The sequence below is a fragment of the Phoca vitulina genome, unplaced genomic scaffold (assembly GCF_004348235.1).
Source record: "Phoca vitulina isolate PV1807 unplaced genomic scaffold, GSC_HSeal_1.0 scaffold115, whole genome shotgun sequence".
Taxonomy (NCBI): Eukaryota; Metazoa; Chordata; class Mammalia; order Carnivora; family Phocidae; genus Phoca; species Phoca vitulina.
The window spans coordinates 773,873-794,655 of record NW_022589818.1 but is presented as its reverse complement, the minus strand read 5'-3'; the positions used below and the strand labels follow the sequence as shown (position 1 = coordinate 794,655).

Genomic DNA, 20,783 nt, shown 5'->3' with positions numbered 1-20,783 from the left:
TTTCTGGTCGTGGATTGTCAAGCGGGCATGCTGACTCTTCTCTCCCCGAGGTGGCGGGGAGGGGAGTGGGTTGTTAAACGCCCTTCCAGTCCTGCCCCTATCCTTTCGCTCCCGCTCTTTAACCCCCCCAACGACCACGTGGTTCCCCGGGAAAGGCGAACTACAGCTCCCAGGGTGCGCCGCGAGGCCACGCGGAACTACAACTCCCGGCGCCCCCCGCGGCGGGGCGGTGTTGCGTCGCCACCGCAGAGCCGGGCCGGGACCTCCGGGTCGCGCGGAGTTCCGGAGCGGCGGGGAGCTCGGGGAGGTGCCCGCGGAGGCCCGCGGGAGGCAGCTCGGGGGCTGGCGCGGAAGCCCGGGCCCGGGAGCCGCAGGCATGCTGCGTCCCAAGGCTTTGACCCAGGTGCTAAGCCAGGCTAACACCGGAGGTGTCCAGAGCACGCTGTGAGTGCGGCCGGAGGAGGCGAGCCCGGGGCGCGCTGGGGAAGGGTCTCGGGGAGGGAGGAGGGCAGAGGGGCCGCGGCCGGCGGGAAGGGCCGCGTCTGCCCAGACCCCTGCTTTCTGGAAGCGCCCCGGCGGGAGGTGGGGCGAGAGCGCAGGCGTTTTCTCGCCGCCCCGAGCACGTCCTTATCTCTTACCGCCGCTCGCCAGGCTGCTGAATAACGAGGGCTCTCTGCTGGCCTACTCCGGTTACGGGGACACGGACGCCCGGGTCACCGCGGCTATCGCCAGCAACATCTGGGCCGCCTACGACCGCAACGGGAACCAAGCGTTTAACGAAGACAATCTCAAATTCATCCTCATGGACTGCATGGTATGGAGAGGGGAGCCACTCCCCCTGTCCCCTAAGGGGATCCCCATGGGGCTACCTGGACCCCACTCTGGATGGTTGGAGGGGCAGGGACAGGATCTCCGCGGGCTACCAAGAGTCGGCGTGCTGCAGCATTGTGGTAGGCAGGGCCCTATGCAGCAGGTGGTGGTGAGGAGGGGGCCTGGGACCCAGTGTCTGCCCGGGCTTCTGGCCTCAGCTGGCCACTTGTCATTCGTGGAGCCCTAGGTAAGTCACTTGAGCTCTCTGAACTTCCTGACCGCATCTCCAACGTGGGAACAGTAATACCGCCCAACAGGAGTGCACGCACACAGGCTTGTCCTGAAGATCACACGGAAGGATGTAAACTGTAGTGTTGTCACTCTGAGTCACAGGCCCACAGAAGCACAGCGGAGTCTCCAGATCCTCGGCCCATCCCTTCAGTTTGCAGAAGAGCGAGCTGCAGCCCAGAAAGGGGAAGTAGCCGTTAGACTGTGAATTTCCGGGAAACAGAAAGGGTCTCACTCACCTTTGTATTTGTTCGGCCAACACATGTTTAGGTCCATGCAGTGTTCTCAAGGATTAGGGAAAAAGTAGCAAACAGGACCAAAACTGCCGCCTTAACTTCTCACAGAAGCTTATGGTTTTATGTGTGCTGTAAAATACATATGTAAGTCAAAACACTAGGATGTGAGATATTGAAAATGCTATGCGAAACGGAAGTGAGGTGGGGCACATATCAGGGACAGTCTCACTGAAAAGGTGACATTTCATTAAAGATCTGAAGGAAGTTGGCCAGCCATATGGCCGTCTAGGGGAAGAGCATTTCTGGCAGAACAGCAAGTGCAAAGGCCCTGAGGCTGATGTAGTTGGAGCAGCATGGGAATAGGGGAGGTGAGTAGGAGGTGAGGCCAGAGAGGGAGGGAGTGCAGCACCTGGCTCCCAGCACACAGCAAATGCCCAGTGAAAGTTCGCTGAACCAAACTGAAAAGGCCCAAGCGTGAACTCTTCCCAGAGGATTTCCACTGTAACGGGGCTGCCTACCTCATCCTCACCCCATGCCCAACCAGGGATGCCATTTCAGTTCAGTTGATGACTCCTGCTGGGTGCCTAACCTAGAGTGGGTGCTGTAGGACACTAGCTTTTCCAACGTCTTGTCCACACCCCAGCCAAAGAAATAGCTGTTAAGTCAGAGCCCACACCCCCCCAACTAAAACAAACATGCAGTGCACTCCGTTTCTCTTCTTTTTCATACTGACCCACCTCCTCAATTGATGGAACCCTAGAGTCAGAACTGCAATTTGAAAAACTTTACCATGGGAAAAGAGAATTATACATTAGATTAATTGCTCCCACACTCCTTAGAGGGTCTTTGGGGTGAACCCGTAATAATAATATCACCCATTTGGACGGTCCTCTGCAGTTTCAAAACTCCGTCCTGTGTGCTGGCATCCTCACCAACTGGGATGAGGCAGGGGTCACAGAGAAACGAAGTTTCTGCGAGGTTGAGTTTCCCGGGGGCGGTCGGTTAGCAGGGACTGTGCTGACCCTGGAATCTGAGCTCAGGACCCCACGTCCAGGGCTGTGGCCAGAGCCCCTCGTCTGAAGCCCCTGCCATGCCCAGGGCATGGAAGGAAGAAGCTGATAGTCTCCCTGAAGAGGAGCCCTTGGGGAAAGAGAGGGCTGAGGGTGCCAAGCGGAACCCTACATCCCACGATATCACCCCCCCCAGGAGGGCCGTGTAGCCATCACCCGGGTGGCCAACCTTCTGCTGTGTATGTACGCCAAGGAGACGGTGGGCTTCGGGATGCTCAAGGCCAAGGTGTGTATGTACCCGTTCCTCTGCGACTGTGGGCCCAGCCTTTGTGCTCTTCACTGTCCGCTCCCACCCCACCACCTTGGAGTCTGCGGTGGGCCGACTCCCTGGAGTGGGTGGGGGCTGGGTGCTCAGCAGCGGGCGTCCGGCCTGGATTGGGGATCCCTCTAGTGGCAGATCCTGTGGGCCTGATTTCTCCTCCCCTCTTGCAGGCCCAGGCCTTGGTGCAGTACCTGGAGGAACCCCTTACCCAAGTAGCCGCCTCATAATGAGCCTGGGCTGAAGCTGGGGTCAAAAAAGATAAATGACCGTTTGGAGGGGCAGGGCCCCCTGGGGAAGCCTTTCCGGGTGGTGGGGGGAGGGTGAGACTTTGTTTTTTCCAAGAATAAACTTGAACTCCTATCTTGCGTGATGACTGATTTCTTGAACGGGAGGAGCCGAAGGAGGTGGAACAGAGTGAGGACTGCTCAGGAGAGACTCCTGAGGGCCCACCTCTCCCCTCGCCCTCTGACAGCTGGGGCGCCTCAGCGACATGACCATCTCGGCCCTGCCCCTCGGAGCGGTTCAGCCACCTGATGGGCACACGTTTGGGAGCGACCTTAGAGAAGCAGCAGGCTGGTGGGGGGCTGCTGGGGGTCCTATTGGACAGCGAGAATATAGGGCCCTGCAAGGCCAGTGTCGTTCAGTCCCAACTTTGGGGGGGTGCCTTTTCTGCCCTTGGGGTTGGAAGAGTGCGCACTAGCCACCTACCAGGGCCACCCCACGCTCACACCCTCCGGATCTTGAAGCCCTTTGCAGGCGGTATGGCTTTACCGTGAGACCTCCGATCCCGGGGAGGGGGTGTCAGAGGGCCTCAGAGGCATCTCCAGATCCTGCCCTGCGCTCAAACTCCTCCCCCACCCGTCTCTCTGCTTACCCTGGGTCCTTAGAGCAGGTGTGGACAGGGAGCTACCAGCCCCTAGCCCAGTGCCCGAGGAAGGGACCATCCCAGGGGAGAGGTAGGCGGCGAGTTTCAGCTCCACCCAGGGTGAGGAACACCGCCCATCCCAGGCCCTGGGCTGTCGGGAGGGGCAGACGTTTCTGTGTCCACAACACCGCTCCCAGAATTCTGCAGTGCAGCAAGGTGATTGGCACCCGCCAGCCCCAGCCCCTCGCCCCGGCAGCCCTTCCCCTGGTGCCCCCAATCACCCCCCACCAGAGCCTCTGAAGGAAAAGCAGGAGGCCAAGCAGGTTTCTGCTCCCCGAGAGGCTATTTCTCACTCACTGGTGGCTGCCCAGGTAGGTTCCTGGTCCCAGGAGCCCTAGCACCGTGCACTCAGTCCTCAGCTGGCTCTCTGAAGGTCCTGTGCCTGTCCCAGCTCCACCCCCCCGCCGTGTCCCCCCCCACCAGCCTGCCCGGCCGCCCCACTGCGGGAGCATCGGCTGAGAGCAGACACTCAACCTGCCTAACCTGTCTGACGTCATCATCTCTCCACCCACCTGGGCCCCAGGTCTCCACCACCTGCTCTTCCTGTTCTCAGCTTCCGTCCTCTTGGCTTCCTTGCAGCACCCCCACCTGCTAGAGCTGAGCCTCCCAGGCCCTGCCTAACCTCAAGTGGGCCCTCAAGTCCTCTGCCTGCAGAAGTTTCTTTACCCCCAATGAGAGGAGCGGCGGATCCAGGTCTGGAGAGCTGAGAGTGGAGGGTACTGAGCCAACGCGTAGACCTGTCACCTCTGCCCCTGAAGCCACTCGTACCCTCCATGCGGAGCCAGGATGGGGAACAGAGCCGAGGAAGATTATAACTTTGTCTTCAAGGGTGAGTTGGGGTCCATAAAGAGAGAGACCGTCAGAACCAGAGAGCACCCCTCCTGTCTTTTTACCTGTTACCAGGACTGTCCCCGGGTCCATCATTCCTTTGGAGAAGAAAGCAAGCTGCAGGGAGTGGGGGAGGGTCTGGTTACTGGGGCAAAAGTTCTGGAGCTGCCGGAGTGCTCTACTCCTGCAGATAATGATGTTGATCACTCCCCGGTGGGCCCAAGTTAGGCCCCTCTGCTCCATTTGCAAAGGAAGCCCACATCCCTAGGAATTGTCAAGCGCGCAGCGCGAGAGATGGAGGTCAGACTTAAGAGAGGACTTCCCTCCTGAGAAGAGAGGGAATAACCTTGAGAGGAAAAAGCCCTGTTTCTGGGTGGATGTGCAGGAAAGAAGAGAAAGGAGAGCTCTGTCCATTTCGGGGTGAAGACAGGGAAGATGTAATAGATCGAGAGCAGGGTCTTACAGAACCTGGAAGACTCTGAGGGCTGGGACCTTGTCTGCTGTCCCTTGGCAGCCCCTTTGGGCCCACATACCAGTCACAGGGTCGGCTTGGCTGATCCTGGAAGTATGCATACATCTTTCCTGCTCCTTGCCCTCAGCCCCTGCATGGGACCCCTGTAGACCCCAGCCCCCGTGCACCCCCACCTCCCCGTGCACCCCCACCTCCACGTCTCCTTCAGGGCAGGGTGGACTGCAGAGCTGTGATTCCCCGTGCAGCCACCCCTCCCCACTGCCTCTCCCCGCCTAAGCCCCGCCCTCACTGGGGCTGGGACTCAGGCCACTCTGGTTGCAGAACCAGTACTCTGGGCCTCTGTCCAGGAATGGGAGGCTGGGGCGGCCCTGTTACTAGTAGCTGCCCTTGCCTGAGCCCTTCTTTGTGCCAGCCCCGAGCTCGTGAGTCTCCATAATGACCCCAAAACGCATGTCTCCTTTTGCAAGCGTAGTGGTCAGGAGCCAGATCTCAGCTCTGTCGATTACCAGTTCGTGCAGGTTGGGGTCTCCAGAAGCAGACACTGAGAAGTTTGGGATATAAGGTGTTTATTCTGGTGGAAGGAAGGGAGAGGAGACACAGGGAGAAGCCAAACTGCAGCACAGGGTCACAGAGCCTTGGCAAAGGGCGGCGGGTGCTGTCCTGTCTCACCTCGCGTCGGCACCGGCTGCGGGCAGCCCCGGAGAGGCAGGGCGAGCTGAGGGAGCAGGGGCCTGGGGGCTCGTCCTTCCTCGAAGGCGGATCGGGGTGGCACACCTCTGTGTTTGCGAAGCCAGCCATGCTGTCTGGTACCAGCCACTTCTCCACCAAGTGTCTGTTTTTCTCGCCTCTAAAAATGGGATGGTGGTGATCATGGTACTTGCCTCCTGGCGCTGTGGTGGGGGTCAGAGTCAATACGTGGAAGGCTTTCAGGACGGTGCCTGGCACGTAGTAGGTGCTCAACCACTGTTGACACCTAGTGTCTCCGTTTTACAGACAAGGATGAGTAGCTGACAAAAGGTCACAAAGTCAGTATGCAAGCCCAAGTCTCTGGGGCTCCAAAGCCCTTGCCCTGAGCACCTTCTGGGCGTGAAGGCAGGGCTAGGGGCCCAGCCACTGGCAGAGGTGAGCCGGGATGAGGGTCTCGGCAGGGGGGAGGCAGGAATACACACACACACCCACGCCCACACTGCTCCCAGCTCCTTCCTTCCCTGCACACCTTCCAGGGGGCTTTATAGATTTTTTAACAAGAAAACTGAAACCTAGAAAAGCTAAGCTGCTTGTTCAAGGTCACTAGCCGAGTGAGAGGCCAAGTGGGGACCAGCGCCCAGAATATGTGGCTCCCAGGGCGCCAGCCTAGGGGTCCTCCTGTAATCCTGGGTGTTCGCTCAGGGTTGCGCAATTTGTGGGTCGTCCTTGCATCAGCCCCCCCTCTCCCTACTCACCCGTGCTGGGTAAAGCTGGGCGCTGGATGCTGCGCACCAGCCCAGAGGCTCTTCACCCCCCCCACCCCCCGTAGATCCCAGTCCTGGAAACCTGGCCATGAAAGAACTGACCTGCCAACAACTATCAGCCTGGGCGATATCTCGTTTACTTCTTGCAACAATCCAAAAAATAGTATTGTTATTCCCATATTTCATGTGAAAACACATGTCAGGGTAGGCCTGTCCAACACTCAGCCCCGTGTTCTTAACTGTCCCTCCTTGGGGACAGCTGGATCCTAACTTCTTACCCCCCTGAACTTTCCCCCCTCCCCAGATGCGTCACTTGCCAAATGTTCTCCCTGCATTTGTGTTCGTGTGGTGGCTTCCTGCCCGCATGCGTGCACACATGCATGCACACACACGCRCGCGCACACATGCACACATGCACGCACACACACAGATGCATGCACACACACGCGCGCGCACACATGCACACATGCACGCACACACACAGATGCATGCACACACACGCGCATGCACACATGCACGCACACACACAGATGCATGCACACACACGCACGCGCACACATGCACGCACACACACAGATGCATGCACACACGCATGCACACACATACACACGTGCGCGCACACGCATGCACACACATACACACGTGCGCGCGCGCGCACATGCACGCACAAACACGTGCGCGCGCACATGCACACGCGCACACACATGCACACATACACACGTGCGCGCACACGCACACATGCATGCACATACATATGTGCGCACACACGCACGCATGCACACACATACGTGCGCGCACACGCGCACGCACACATGCATACACGCACATACACACGCACGCGTGCACGCACACCGAGCCTCCTCGTCCAGACAGGCACAATGCTGTCACGTGGCCTGGTCCAGAAACATGTGCCCTCCCCAGACCTACACCCCGTCTACATCCACACACCCTGCCAACCTCGTAGCCCTCAACCCCGACACCCACAAACAGCCCGCGGATGGCGCCCCATCCCAAGTGCAGGCTGCCCAGACCAAGAACGCTGTTAGGCCTGCAGCCCCAGCTCTTGGCCCCTCACCTGGGCAGTCTGGAAGCCTCTGCCAGGAGGCCGGGCTCCTCCCTCAGTTTCCTGGGCTCAGCTCCTGCTCCCGATGGGTGCCCCCCCCCAGCTCACCCCCGTCTCTCCTCTCCTGCAGTGGTGCTGATCGGCGAGTCAGGCGTGGGGAAGACCAATCTGCTGTCCCGGTTCACGCGGAACGAGTTCAGCCACGACAGCCGCACCACCATCGGGGTTGAGTTCTCCACCCGCACGGTCATGCTGGGCACGGCCGCGGTCAAGGCTCAGATCTGGGACACGGCCGGCCTGGAGCGGTACCGAGCCATCACCTCCGCGTGAGCCCGGGGCCGGGGGGCGCTGGGGAGGCTGGGGAGTGCCTCCGGAGGAGAGGCCGCGGGGCTGTGTGCTCCCTGGGTGGAGCCCCGGACTCCGTGGCCCTGGTGAGCCCCAGGGGCTGTGAGCCCCATGGCCTGAGGCCGGATGCAGTAGTACCAACTGCTAGGGGGACAAGCAGCAGCTGCGGGACCACTTCCCGAGCCTTTGCTACGTGTCCGGGGGGTATGAGGCACTTTCCGTTGAGCATTTGGTGCAATCCTCAAAGTACCGTAGGACTAGGATGTCATAATTAATTCCTGCTTAATACAAGCCCCCGAGGCTCAAGCAGGTGATGTCAGGGGGACCCGGGATGGGGGAGGCTGTGGGATCGAGAGTGGCCCCACTTCTGCTTTGCACTTGGCATCCTTTGCCATTTCAGCACACACCTGAAGGGCTGGCCCCCGAGCCGCATCTTACCCAGAGGAGGCCGAGGCCACACCAAACCCAGTCAGCGGCGGGCCAGATGTGAGGAGGGTGGTCTGCGGGTGTGACGGGGGACGGCAGGTGCCGAGGGGCAGCAAGCAGGAGTTCAGGGCTCAGTCACACACACTCTCAGCACTCTTGGACTGTTCACCGGAGCTCTTACGAGCCTCGGCTGACACATCGATAAAGCGGGAGGAATCAGACAGCACAGTGTGAAGAAGCCCCACCTACTGCCAGGAGCGAGGCTGGGCGCTTGCAGGCAGGCCTCAGAGGTCAGCTCGGGGACTGCTGCGTGCGGTGGGCATTTAGCTGGTCCTAGCAAGACATGACCATGGGACAGAAGAGGGCATCGTGGCCCAGGAGCCACGTGAGGAACATGCCATGGAAGGTGGGCATCCCGGAGGCCGAGTTGACCGGGGCCCAGGTGCACATGGGTGGACAGCAAGGGCTAATATCAGAACAAAAGACCCAAGGAAGCCATGGCTAGGAAGGCAGGAGGAGCCAGTGGTTTCAGAGAAGGTGGGGCTGCTTTGGACGCCCCCCCTGCACCCCCCCACCCCCCAGCTGTACCAGTAGCCCCGGAGGGCTCAACTTCAGGCCCAGAGCCTGGAGTTGCCCTGGCCAGATGTGGGCCCCTGGACCTCAGCTTCATGTTTCTCCATCTCCGGTACTCACCTCTGACCTTGCCTCTGTCGCCCCCCCAACCCCCCACCCAGGTACTATCGTGGTGCGGTGGGGGCCCTGCTGGTGTTTGACCTAACTAAGCACCAGACCTATGCCGTGGTGGAGCGCTGGCTGAAGGAGCTCTACGACCACGCCGAGGCCACGATCGTGGTCATGCTCGTGGGCAACAAGAGTGACCTCCAGCAGGCCCGGGAGGTACCCACTGAAGAGGCCCGAATGTTTGCTGGTGAGAGCCCACCACCACCCCGTCCGGCCCCTCCAGCCTGCCCTGGGCGCTCCAGCTCCCACCGCCCCAGCCCCAGCTCCTGCCCTGGGGCCCCAGCCTGGACCTCCTCCATGGGGACCCCGACCTGCATCGCTTCTTCCTCAGAGTCTCCCAGCCCTCCTTTTGTCACCCTGTGTCCCTCATCATGTCCCACCACTTGCCCTAAGATTGTCTTTTTGGGCAATTACTTGTCGTTGCCTTTAAGGCAGGCCATTCCGTGATGCTCGAGATCTGGGGTGTGGCAGGTGTGCCCCCCTGACCTTCTCCAGTCATGCTCTCCCCAGGAGGCCTCTGGGGTCAGAGGCAGCAAGATGCAGTGGTTAAGGGTATAGGCTCTGGTGTCCCGTGGCCCAGCCTCACACCCCCGGGCCAGTCCTTTGTTCAGTCTCTCTGTGCCGTTGGGCTTCAGCTTCCTCCTGGGCGAAAAAGGGATCATATTCAAATCTACCTCACAGGTGGTTTCAAGCATGAAATGAGCTACACGTGCCAAGGGGTTAGCACATTGCAAATGTACACGGTAAACATTAGGTAAATATTATTGTGTTTCCTTTCCTGCCAGAAAACAATGGGCTGCTATTCCTGGAGACCTCAGCCCTGGATTCCACCAATGTCGAGCTGGCCTTCGAGACTGTCCTCAAAGGTTAGAGCCCCTGCCTCCATCTGGCAGCCCCATTCCATCCCTGAGGCTCTTGTGGGGGTAGGAATGCAGACGGCCAGCCCTTGCCTACCCCAGATGATTCCTTGGCCCCTGTGTGGGCCCCCAGCCTCCTCAGAGCCTCCCCAGTGCCCCCTCCCCACTCCGAGACTGAGGCTTGGGGAAGGAACCAGAAGGCCACACTTCCAGGGAGCTAAGCGTTAGCCCTTCTCCACCCAGGTAAGTAGAAGGGACGCAGGTGCCCAAACTCCACTTCCTCCCAGCATAGTCTCCTTGAAGTGTGGTCACACCCATGCTCGGTGAGTCCGCGCCTTGTGTGTAGGTGGCGTGGGCTCTCGGTCCTCTGACCCCGTCACTGCCCTCCGTCCCCCTCAGAGATCTTCAGCAAAGTGTCCAAGCAGAGGCAGAACAGTAGCCGGACCAACGCCATCACTCTGGGCAGTGCCCAGGCTGGGCAGGAGCCGGGCCCTGGTGAGAAGAGGGCCTGTTGCATCAGCCTCTGACCCTGGCTAGCGCCCGCCCTGCCCCCACTGGCTTTTTGGTGCCCCACTCCCACCCCAGCTCCAGGACCTCTGCCTGTCCTGTGGTTCCCGATGTCAGAGTGGTCCCATGGAGCTCCAAGATCTTCCCGATCCCCCCACCCGTTTCTCTATTACCTGTCGTCCCCCCACCCCAGCCGCACAGATTTGGCCTTCAAATAAAGCTGTGTTTTGTACCAATGTCTGGCCAGCCTGCTTCCTCCCATCCGTGCCTCCCCTTCACCTCTGGCCCCTCTGAGCTGGTGTTCCCCTCCCCGCCCCCCATCCTCCCCACCATACCCACTGCCCCCCAGGGCCAGCTGCCTCTGGAGTCCTGTGGTCTGGGGACAGTGCCAAGGGGGAGGGAGGGGCCCACCCTTCCCTCTGCCAACCCCCAGGGCAGGTGGGGGAGGGAGGACAGCATGGCCAAGAGGGGGTATCTGGAAGGAGAGACAAAGGAAATCACCCTCAGGCACCATCTGGTGCCTAGGGCCCTGGTGCCAAGAACTGAGGTCACTCCAATGCCAGGGGTGAGGGGAGGAGGCAGGGGGAGGTGTTGGAGAGAGGGGGGAGTCAGGGCCAGCCCTGTCTGTGTGTGCCTGGGAGGTGGGAGGTCGAAGCCTCCTACCCAGTTTGTGGCCTGAACCCCAGGGGGTGTGGGGTGTAGGGACGGAGCGAATCTGGTGGGATGAGTGCGGAAGGTCTCCCAGCACACAGCCCTGGAGCTGGCTGGCCAGGGCAGGGCCTCCCACACCGGGCCTGGGCCTGCCCGGCCCCTGCTCTGAGGGACAGGCTGCACCCACACCCCCACCCCAGGAAGACTAGGTGGTAAATGGGGAGGAAAGGAGGGGACCGAAGGCCTGGAGACTCAAGTACGGAGCTGTGGAGAGCAGGTGGGAGCCGGCATTTCTGGCAAGGGGGCAGGGCCCCCACAGTCACACTTGAGAAGACTCCCCCCCACCACTCACAATACCCGAGGTGGTCCCCTCCTCACTCGCCCCACCGCAGGTCAGACCCACATGCAGAGAAAGAGGCCAGAGCCTTAATTAATAATACTTTTAATAAAATTAAGTTCTTAATAGCACATTTAATACATTAACCCTCCCCCTTCTTGGTTTCTCTGCATTTTGTGCAACATCACTTTGACTTGATTATTCATGGGTCCGTTTTGTTTCCCGCCTTTATCTTGCTTTTGAAATATTTTTCCTTGGTGGATTTGTACGTGTCTTCACTAGATGCCTCAAATTAAGTCTGACCACAATCCTACTCTACTTTCTACAGTGGAGAGACCATCCCCCTGCCCCAGGGCTGTCTCCCCTCCCACCCTACCCCACCCGCACCCTCCAGCGGGAAAGGGGAAGCCCTCCCCACCCCAGACTCTACCTTCCCAAACTAGCGGGGTTTCTAGGACAAAAAGAGCAGGGGGAATCTCCCTAGGTGGGGTGAGAAGAGTAAATTGGGGAGAGGGAGATGTGTTTGGGGCCTAGGGCCAGGGAGGGCCACGCCGGAGTCTCAGGTGTGAAGATGCAGGCTCCCCATGCTCCCCGGGACAGGAGGGAGGCTGGCCCTGAGCTAGGGCTGGTAGAAGGCAAGTGCTAGAAAACATTAGGTGATTTCTCACATGCAAAAGCCACGCTCCCCAGTTTTCTGTGGGGAGGGTGATGTGCCCCCAGGCCAGGGCACCCTGGGTGGCCCCTACACGAACACTTAGAGCCGGAGGGGAGCTGAAGCACAGGGCTAGGGGAGCGTCCCCCCAAGTCCCTGCTGCCCGCCCCCTGCCTTCGCACCCCAGAGGGGCCGTTCTCCCAGGCCTTCAAGGACAGTATCTCCACCGTACCCCAGGGTGGGTGGGAAGTCATTCTTGGAGTCTAACTTCTGTGAGACAATAAAGCCTGGAGAGCACAGTGCAGCAGGAAAGAGACGTGATTGAGATTGTTAATCCCACCACGGCCATGGAGGCCAAAAGCTAAGTGGGATACTGGGTGGGAATGAGGACAGAGGACTGAACCCCAGTCCTCGTGAAGCTCTGAGAACGTGGGAAGTGTGTGCGTGTCTGTTTCTAGAATGACCTACCAGGCTCCTGAATCAATCCCTCATGGGGTGGATTGAGGTTACACTTCAAGAAGGACTTCCTCGGGCCTGGGAGAAGCAGGCGCGGGAGGGTCTGAGCTGAGCAGTCTCCACCCTCCCTGAGAGCCCCAAGAGGACACAGCACTTTGGAGTAAGGACTGCTCTGCAGAGACCTGGGGACGGACTGGGTGGCAGGCCCCCAGGGGCAAGGGCACAGGGGAGGGTGCAGGTGAATGCGCTCACCTTCTCCGCTGCCCTGGCCTGGCTCCCATGTGGTTGAAATGATCAATGTCCATCTTTCAAAGACCCTGGGGACTGAGCCCCTTATCTGTTTGTCCTACAATTTAAAAACCCAAGGATTCTCAGAATCAACCCCAGCAGACTGGAAGCTCCAACCTCATCTAGCAACCTGCTCCCACCCTGGTATCTGGAGATGGGGGATTCCTCACATGCAGGGTGGACTTGACCGCTTCCCTCATCTACTTTCCTTTTCGTTACAACTTTTATACATTCTACTGGACCCAGGGGCCCTCGATGCTACTAAACTTTAAGCTATCTGAATATCATCTACTAAGTAACTAGTAATTCTTTCTTTTTCTCTAGGATTATATGAAATAAATTTGAATTATTATTATTATTAATAATTATTATTTTGTAGTATTCTTTTCTTTTAAACCCCTCGGTTTCTTTCTTTTTCTTCTCTCTCTCTCTCTCTCATTTTTGGTTAAACAAAACAAAACAAAACAAAACTATTTCTCTTAAATCTCGCACCTCTCTGAGGGTTCCCGCAGGCCTGCTAGGCCTCAGCTCTGGACTTCCCCTCCCCACTCGCCCCTGGGACAGGGCAGGGGAAGGGGGGGCAGCCCAGGATCCTCAGTCCAAGCGCGTCTTCCTTTCTTGTTAATCCCTTTCTTTGTTTGGCTCTGCCGGCTCCCCGGAGGGGGAGGGGAGAGGGGAGGGGGCCCATGGAGTGAAATCCAATCTACTAGCGGGGCCCCAGAGGGACCAGGTTCCCCCAGCCCCCCATCTCCACCACATATCCCAGGATGCTCCCCACGAAAAGCAAATGACATTCCTCCCCAAAAAAAAGTGGGGGAAAAAAGGAACGTAAACCCGAACATATATTAAAAACACTTTTTTTTTTAAGATTTAACTCTGAATACAAATGTATTTTTTTTCTTCTTCTCTCCCTACATATATTCTAAACCTTCTAAAGTTTTTTTATTTTTTTTAAGGATCACTTTATCATAAAATAAAATATCCTTTTCATATAATAAATTACCTAATAAAAAGTCTTTTTTTCATATTAGCCCAGGTTCTTTGCTACATTTATACGGTAATAAACGCCTTTATTAAAATAGAATATTAAATTATAAAGAACTGCTTTTTTTTTTTTTTTTTGCTATTTTTGTTTTGTCTCCTCTGTGTTGTTCGCCTATCTCGCTCCCTCTCGCGCTCTTTCTCTCCTCTGTTTTGTCTCTCACTATGTGTGTTTTGCGTTGGTTTCTAGGTTCGGCTCAGTTAGTAAGGGTGGGACTGAATTTTCTGAGCCCCCTAGCCTAACAGTCTTCTGCCTTTGTGGGTAAGAAGTGGAGAGGGGGAGGGGGATCGACAGACGGACACCCCTTCTTCCCACCCCCCTCCCCACCCTCGGCGAGGCGACCGAGGGCGCCCATTTGGTTTGGTTTCTATTGTACAGACATCTCAGGATGGCTCACATTGGCGGGAAGGAGGGAAGTTGTCACAGGCCACTTTCCTGACTGTGACCTCCTTCCTCTCCCCTCCCTGGCTGGTGGTCTGGAGGGGTAGGCTGAGGAGAGGTGAGTGAATTCACAACAGGAGGAAGGAGAGGAGGAAACCCCCCGTGTACCCCCATCCCTGCACCCCCTCTCCATCAGATAGAATGGGACTCCCGAGCGTAAGTGCTCAGAGATCACCCAGAACAGTCCCACCCCACTATATACAAGGATCTCCCGGGACCCCCAGGGACTCCCATCCCCCACCCTCTCCTGGCCCGGCCAGCGGAACCAGGAGGGTGGGAGGCTGGTGGCAGCCCCAGGTGAGCCTTGGGAAGCAGTGGAGGAGGGGTGCTAGGCCTGTTAGCAATCCCGGACCGGACGCTGCTGCACGCCAATCCCGTCTGACCCAGCACTGAGCTCTCTCTGAAGACCCAGCCTCTCTCCTCAACCACAATGGTTGGGACAGAGGCTTCATGATTTGCTCGCTAATAGGGGTTTGGGTCGGGTCCAGAGAGGGGGCACAGGGCGTGGGAGCCGCAGGGGAGGGCAGCCTCCTGTCCACCAGCCTCCCCACCTGCCTCAGGCTCCTTCCTGCCCCTTGAACAGCAGATACGCTACCCTGCCTCTCCTCCGCCTGCCGCCAGAAGATCCAGCCCAAGAATCGTTCCCTAAATACAATGCCCAAAGATGGTAGAGGCAGAGGTTTGACCCTTGATGTACCCCAGTATTAGTCCCCTCCTCAAATTTTCACTGAGAATGGGGATACATTCCATCAAAAATTCGAGGTGTTTCTTTGGAGGAGTGGGGAGGGCCTCCAGATGCCAGAAGAGGAATTAAGGAGGGGGTCATCCAAATGCTCTTCTCCCCTACTTCTTCCCAGGGGGACGGTGAGCCCAAAGCTGGACTAGAAGGGGCAGGAGGGAGGGGGAGAAGGGAAGAAAGAGACAGAGGAGGACAGAGCTGGGAGTGACAGCCATCAAGGGGAAGCAAAGAGGAAAGCTGGTGGAAAGAGCAAAGGGGAGAGGAGGGCCTGACCAGAGGAAAGATGGGGAGGGGAGGGTGAGGGGCAGCCGGAGGGGCCGAGAGGAGCTCCATCTCCAGACCCCTCCACCCAGCTCTGTGGGGAGATGAGCTCTGAGCCCTTTATGGATTGACATGCTTCCCCGCCCCCCAACCCCAGGGAATCTGTGCAGACTTCTGAAAGGGCCCCAACTCCCTTAGACCACTGGAAACCCAGGAGCAGATGCCCAACTAGGCTATGGTGGTGGTGGTGGGGGGTCCAAAGGGTCAGGTGAGGAGGTCAAAGATCAGGGCCAGAGAGGGCTCGAGGGTTGGAAAGAGCATCTCTAGATATGGATGGTAATTCTCCACCTCCCTTTCCCCGATCCCCTCCACAGAGGAAGGGGTAGTGGGACACAGATGGGGGGGTGGACCGAGGGGGTCAGGATGCCTTAAGGGCCACCTCTGGCAAAACAAAAGTTCCTCGTAGCTGCTTCCAGATTGAAGGGTGTGTTGAGGTATCAGAGTTGTAACTCTAGTAAAATTTCCTGCCTGGCCCCCTCCCAACCTTTCCAGGACGGGGTGACCAGAGGCTCTGAAGGTGGCCCACCCCCCCCACCCCCCCACCCCCGCCACCGTCGCCTCCCCTCCCCCTCCCCATGGATCGAGTGTCTCTAAGCACCTTGCCCTCAGATCACTGATTTCCAAAAGGCCCCAGTGGAAAACAGATCCAGGGCGCCCCCCCTCCCCCCGGGGAGGGAGCCAGGAGGCCGGGGCAGGGGGCTTAGGAGAATATTCGGATGGCTTGCGTGGCCGTGATGTGGCAGACGGGACACTCCGGGTCGGTCCTCTCGCAGATGCGCACTGCACACTCCATGCAGAACAGGTTGTGTCCGCAGGGCACGAGGGCGGCCGTCACCTCGCTCTCGAAGCACACCATGCAGTCCCGCCCGCCGCCGGGGCTCCGCAGGCCGCCCCCCAGTTTGGAGAAGCCCTGCAGCGGCTCTCCCGGCGGGCGTCTGGGCAGTCCGGCCAGCTCAGGCCCCGCCGAGGCAGCGGGAGAGCGGTGCGCCCCCGGTGGCGCGGCGCGGGCCTTGGCGGACGAGGACGACGACGAGGAGGCGGAGGAGAAGAGCACCGAGGTGGGCGCGGCGTTCTCCTGGCCCGCCCAGAGCGGGGGGCTGGTCTCGGCCACGCCGTAGTACACGTCCTGCTTGCCCACGCCGTAGCCCGGGAACAGGTAGCCGCCGTAGCCGAAGTCCCCGCCCTGCTCGCCCAGGCGCGGGGCCTCGAAGCCGGAGTCCACGGCGCACTCGCCGATGCAGCCCAGGCTGTTCTGGCGGAAGGTGGAGAGCGGCTTGCAGCCGGGCGGGTGCACCCGCCAGGCCTCGGAGTAGCGGCTGTCCAGGCCGGCGTCGGGGCTCCCCGCCAGGAAGTCGTTCTCGTTGTTGTACTCGAGGATCTTGCCCGTGCGCACCGCGATGTGCGTCTCGATCTCCTCGCGCGCGCGCTCCACGTTCCCCGGCGCACCCGTGATCTCGAACACCGGGTCGCGGTCGCGGCTCGGCGTGATGATGTACGTGTTGGTCTGCTGCTGGATGCGCTTGATGGTTGCCCCCTTGGGGCCCACCACCAGCCCCACCACGCGGTAGGGCACCCGCACGCGGATGGTCACCTGGCCGGGCAGGGCAGGAGCCACGCCGAAGGCGGCGCCCGACTTGTTGCGCGAGGCGCGGATCATGGAGAAGTGCTCGGCCGCCGAGATGATTTCCCGTCGGGCTGTGGCCACGTCCTCCCGCCGCCCGGTCACCATGAACACGGGCTCCTCGCCGCGCACCGGCGTCTTGATGTACGTGTTGGTCTTGGCCCTCAGAGCCTTAATCTTGCAGCCTGGGATGGGGTGGGGGGGGAGTGGAGAGAGAAGGAAACTCACAGGGCAAGGTCTGCGCTGGGGCCAGTCAGCTCCCGATCGCTACTCAGAGACGCCAGCCGCGGGAGCGAACGCACCCTGCCTCCAACAGTCCGCTCTCCGATCTCCCCAACGTCAACCACAGATTTCCAAATGTGCCAGCCTTTCGTCCGGTTCCATGCAGGCCCCTCCCAATTCAATCACTCCCTGAAACCAGAAAATAACCACTGACCCTCCCAGACAAGCTGCTAACCTCAAATCGACCAACTTCTCCCACCCATGCGCCCTTTCCTCAATTTCTCTACTGATTCCTGGCCACTCACAAACTTCCAGATCACTTCATCACACACCCTTCCCTCCCACCACGAAAGTCTGTCACTGACCTTGAGCTTTCCACAGATCCCCAAAGTACTCAGGAACCCCACAATCTACTCCTGACTTGAGCTCCATTCATTAAAAGTGTCCTCCAGTCTACTCAGGGACCACTGACACCCATTCGCTGTATGATCTGTGATCCCCCCCCATTAATGTCTCTCAGAGGGCCCCACATTCATAGCAAGTTTGCAGCAACTAGCGGAGTGTGGGAGACTGGGAAGGGTCTGAGAATCAGAGTTTCAAGAGGGAAAGAAGACGTATGAAGATGCAAAGAATGATGTGTGAGGGCCAGCCCCTGACCCCATGGACACTCGGGCCACCCTGTCCGCTGGGGGCAGGAGAGCTGAGCCAGGCTGGGGACTGAGGAGGTGAGGGACCCATATTCGTGCTCTGAAGCAGGAGTGGGTTACAGCTGGGAGACTGCAGGGAGAGGCAGGAAGAGAAAGAGGAAAGCCGAGACAAAGAGAGACAAAGAGGGAGAAGGGGAAGAGAAGAGTCAGGGAGGCTGGCACGGCCACAACGTCTCTAAAGGCTACAGTCCCCCGACGGCCGACTGGCCAAGCCTCTCTCCTCCTCTCCCGAGTCCCTCTCCCTGCCCCTCGCTTCACACACAGCCAGGCTCACCCGCTTTCTCAGGGCACACATGCCACACGTGTGTGAGTCTGCACACACATGGACCTAAGAGCCGTGATGCACTGTGTGCCTTTATCTAAACAATACTTGGGGTGCACACCCAGGGTGCACACGCGCGCACACGCACACACACGGATGGCTGGTGTTCGACCTTTCATACACCCCACTCTCCCACCTCCATCAACCCCGGCCCTCAAAGGGCACATTCCTCTGCACACGCACAACTTTTGCCCCCAGGCACGCGCACACACGTTCACACCCCTCTCCAGGTACACACTCCCTGTCCCCTTTCTCATCCCCCCACCACATGACCTCTTCCCCCCAAAACCAATGCCAGCAGTCCTAGCTTCCGACTCTGCCCCAGCCCTCCAGCAACAGGCCTGAGGTGAGCTCATTGGCTTCCTCTCCTTCCTTCACTCCAGATGGCTTCTTCTCCAGCCCCACCAGATTGGCAGGTGGGAGGATGGAGTGGGTTGGGGGCAGTGCTCCTCACCTTCAAGAGGCCTCAGGAAGGAGAATTTGCTCCTCCCTTTTTTGTCTTCAGACCTCTTGGCAGTTGAGAAGTCCTACCTGTTGTCAAGCCCACATCCTTGCTGCTTTAATGTCGGTAAATGTTTGTCCTAAGTGTGAGGCACAGAGGGGTGAGGAACCGTGATTCCTTCTACAACTCTCCACTCCCATGGCCTCTGCTAGGCACCTGGGTGCTGGCTCTAAGTTCTGGGCCCATCAACTTAAGTGAGAGCTGGGTATCTTTGGGGGTTGGGGTTGGGGTTGGGGTTGGGGTGAGGCAGAAAGGCTGGGGGCAGGAGAGGAAGAAGGAAAGCTAGAGGCCCGGAGGCGCAGAATGGGTGGACCTCATCCTGGGGTTTGGAACCCTGGAGAAGCATCTCTGGAAGGGCAGACCGCAGGGCTTCACCTTTCTAGAGGTCAGAAAGATGCGTGCTGGTGCTGCAGCAGGGGAGGGGGGCTAGACAAGAGGGGGGACTTCCGCATACTTAAGGACCAAGGGGAGGCTTCTCTTCTCTGAATAGGAGAAATGCCCCCACTTGTCTGAGAGACAGGCCCATCTGCTGAGAGGCAGAAGAATGACTCCATGAAATCCTGGGGCCTCCCAAGACCACCCCCACACCCAAGAAAAGATATCAGTGTCCCCACCCAATTCCAGGGCCCTGGGTCCCTAGTTTCTGGCAACAAGAGGAAATCCAACTTTTTGAACCAGAAATCTCAAGAGATGGAGCGCCCCAGGGGGATGAGGGCTGTGCAGGGGAGTGGCATCTTCCCCTCCTCCATTCTGGATCTCGCGGCAAAATGCCCCCAAGCCCCAAGCACTTGGGGCAGATGAGGTGGGGTGTGCGGTAGGGGCCCCCCCGGCTCGCCTCCCCTCCTCCCCCCGCCGGCAGCAGGCCTCCTCCCTCACTCCCGGGCCCGGAAGGCAGCTCTTCTATTGTTCCCCACGGTGGGACAGCTCCTCCCCTGCTCCTCCCCCACCCCACACCTCCCAGCCCAGCCCCCTTGCAATTTCCAAATCCCGCCCCCCCACTCCCCTTTGGGAAACCGGGAGAGGGAAGGGTCCCCAAGATCCCGTCTGCTCAATCTGGACCCTCACCAACACTCCCACCCCCGCCCGCCCAGGGATGCTGGAGTGAAGGAGGGTGTGGTATCAGAAACACTACACTGGATTCATTCTACACCCCCCCCAACAACACACCCAGACACACGCCCTCCAACCAGACCTCCACGTGAAGGTTTCGCACCCCCCAGCATGCCCCCTCCTGCCCTGTCCTACTCTCACACTACCAGAGACCCCTCTCCAGGCCTCTGGCCCCTGGCGGTGGCCAGTCCAGAACAAAAGCCTGAGAAAGAGGAGGACAGGTCCACGCCAGGACGTGGCACTTCGTTGGAGGCACCCCTTCCAAAACCCCACAGATCGTTCAACTTTGGTGTGTGGGTGACCACAGGACTCCCTCCTCCCAGCAGCCCCCCTCCCCACCTCTCCCCTGGGCTGGGACCCTCCCATGAGCCACACCCCCTTCCATTCCTGCACTCAGCCCAACAAAGAGACAGATACTCAGTCTGGCTTCCCGGGCCAGGTCTCCCCCAAAGTCTGTAACTCCAGCTGTAGGGGGTCCCAGGGGTGCCCCCTCCCCAGCCTACTAGCAGATCCCGGAGCAGGGGCTTCTGAGTAACTCTTTGCACATTCCGCCAGTTTTCCTGGCTAAGAGTGGACATCCCCTCCGGACAGCCTCCCAGGATTGGGAGACCGATCCCCTCCCTTTTCCCTCTCTCCATGAGAGGATATTTCTTTGTCTAAAGGCAGAGCCCTCGGGAAGGAAATATCTGAAGAACAGCCCCGACTGGGGGTAGCAGGGAACTTTGTGGCACTTGGAAATCGGGGGAGGGGGCGGTTCCCCCTTTGTGGGGAAGGGACAGAGCCAGCGGCGGGCAAGGAGAGAGGAAATGAACTTTCCGTGCTGGGATGGGGGTGCCCCCCACTCCAGTCCCTCTCCGCGGTCCCGGCGCCCTCTTACCTTGCCTGCCCACGATCTCGGCCACGTGCTCGGAGGTGGGCACGGGGACACACTCGGTGGTGTTGCTGCTGCCCTTCAGGCGCAGCTCGGCCTCTTTGTAGAGAGCGCAGAGCTTGGCGTCGCTGGCCCCTTTGGGGGCGGTGGGGGGCTGGGGCGTCTGCGCCGCGGGGGCCGCCGGCGGGGCGGCCGGGGGCGCCGCGGGCGGCGGCGGCGG

The 20,783-nt window shown here is 59.3% G+C and overlaps 3 protein-coding genes across 3 annotated transcripts in view; 2 read left to right on the top strand and 1 right to left on the bottom strand.

Annotated features, from left to right (window-relative positions):
* The first annotated feature begins 231 nt into the window (after window positions 1-231).
* LAMTOR2 (late endosomal/lysosomal adaptor, MAPK and MTOR activator 2) lies at window positions 232-3,026 on the top strand. The gene is made up of 4 exons (XM_032398309.1): window positions 232-444; window positions 652-814; window positions 2,541-2,630; window positions 2,837-3,026. The coding sequence occupies exons 1-4, from the start codon at window positions 377-379 to the stop codon at window positions 2,891-2,893; spliced, it is 378 nt and encodes a 125-aa protein (XP_032254200.1). The 5' UTR covers window positions 232-376; the 3' UTR covers window positions 2,894-3,026.
* A 1,087-nt stretch (window positions 3,027-4,113) lies between these two features.
* Window positions 4,114-10,517, top strand: RAB25 (RAB25, member RAS oncogene family). Its single transcript, XM_032398399.1, has 5 exons — window positions 4,114-4,420; window positions 7,536-7,731; window positions 8,911-9,104; window positions 9,703-9,783; window positions 10,174-10,517. The coding sequence occupies exons 1-5, from the start codon at window positions 4,378-4,380 to the stop codon at window positions 10,299-10,301; spliced, it is 642 nt and encodes a 213-aa protein (XP_032254290.1). The 5' UTR covers window positions 4,114-4,377; the 3' UTR covers window positions 10,302-10,517.
* A 5,291-nt stretch (window positions 10,518-15,808) lies between these two features.
* MEX3A (mex-3 RNA binding family member A) overlaps window positions 15,809-20,783 on the bottom strand; it is a 5,700-nt gene continuing 725 nt past the window's right edge. Inside the window, 2 exon segments of the mRNA XM_032398344.1 lie at window positions 15,809-17,014; window positions 20,570-20,783. The exon segment at window positions 20,570-20,783 is cut by the window's right edge and continues 1 nt beyond it. Of these exon segments, the coding sequence (XP_032254235.1) occupies window positions 15,909-17,014; window positions 20,570-20,783 (1,320 nt within the window). The 3' untranslated portion in view covers window positions 15,809-15,908.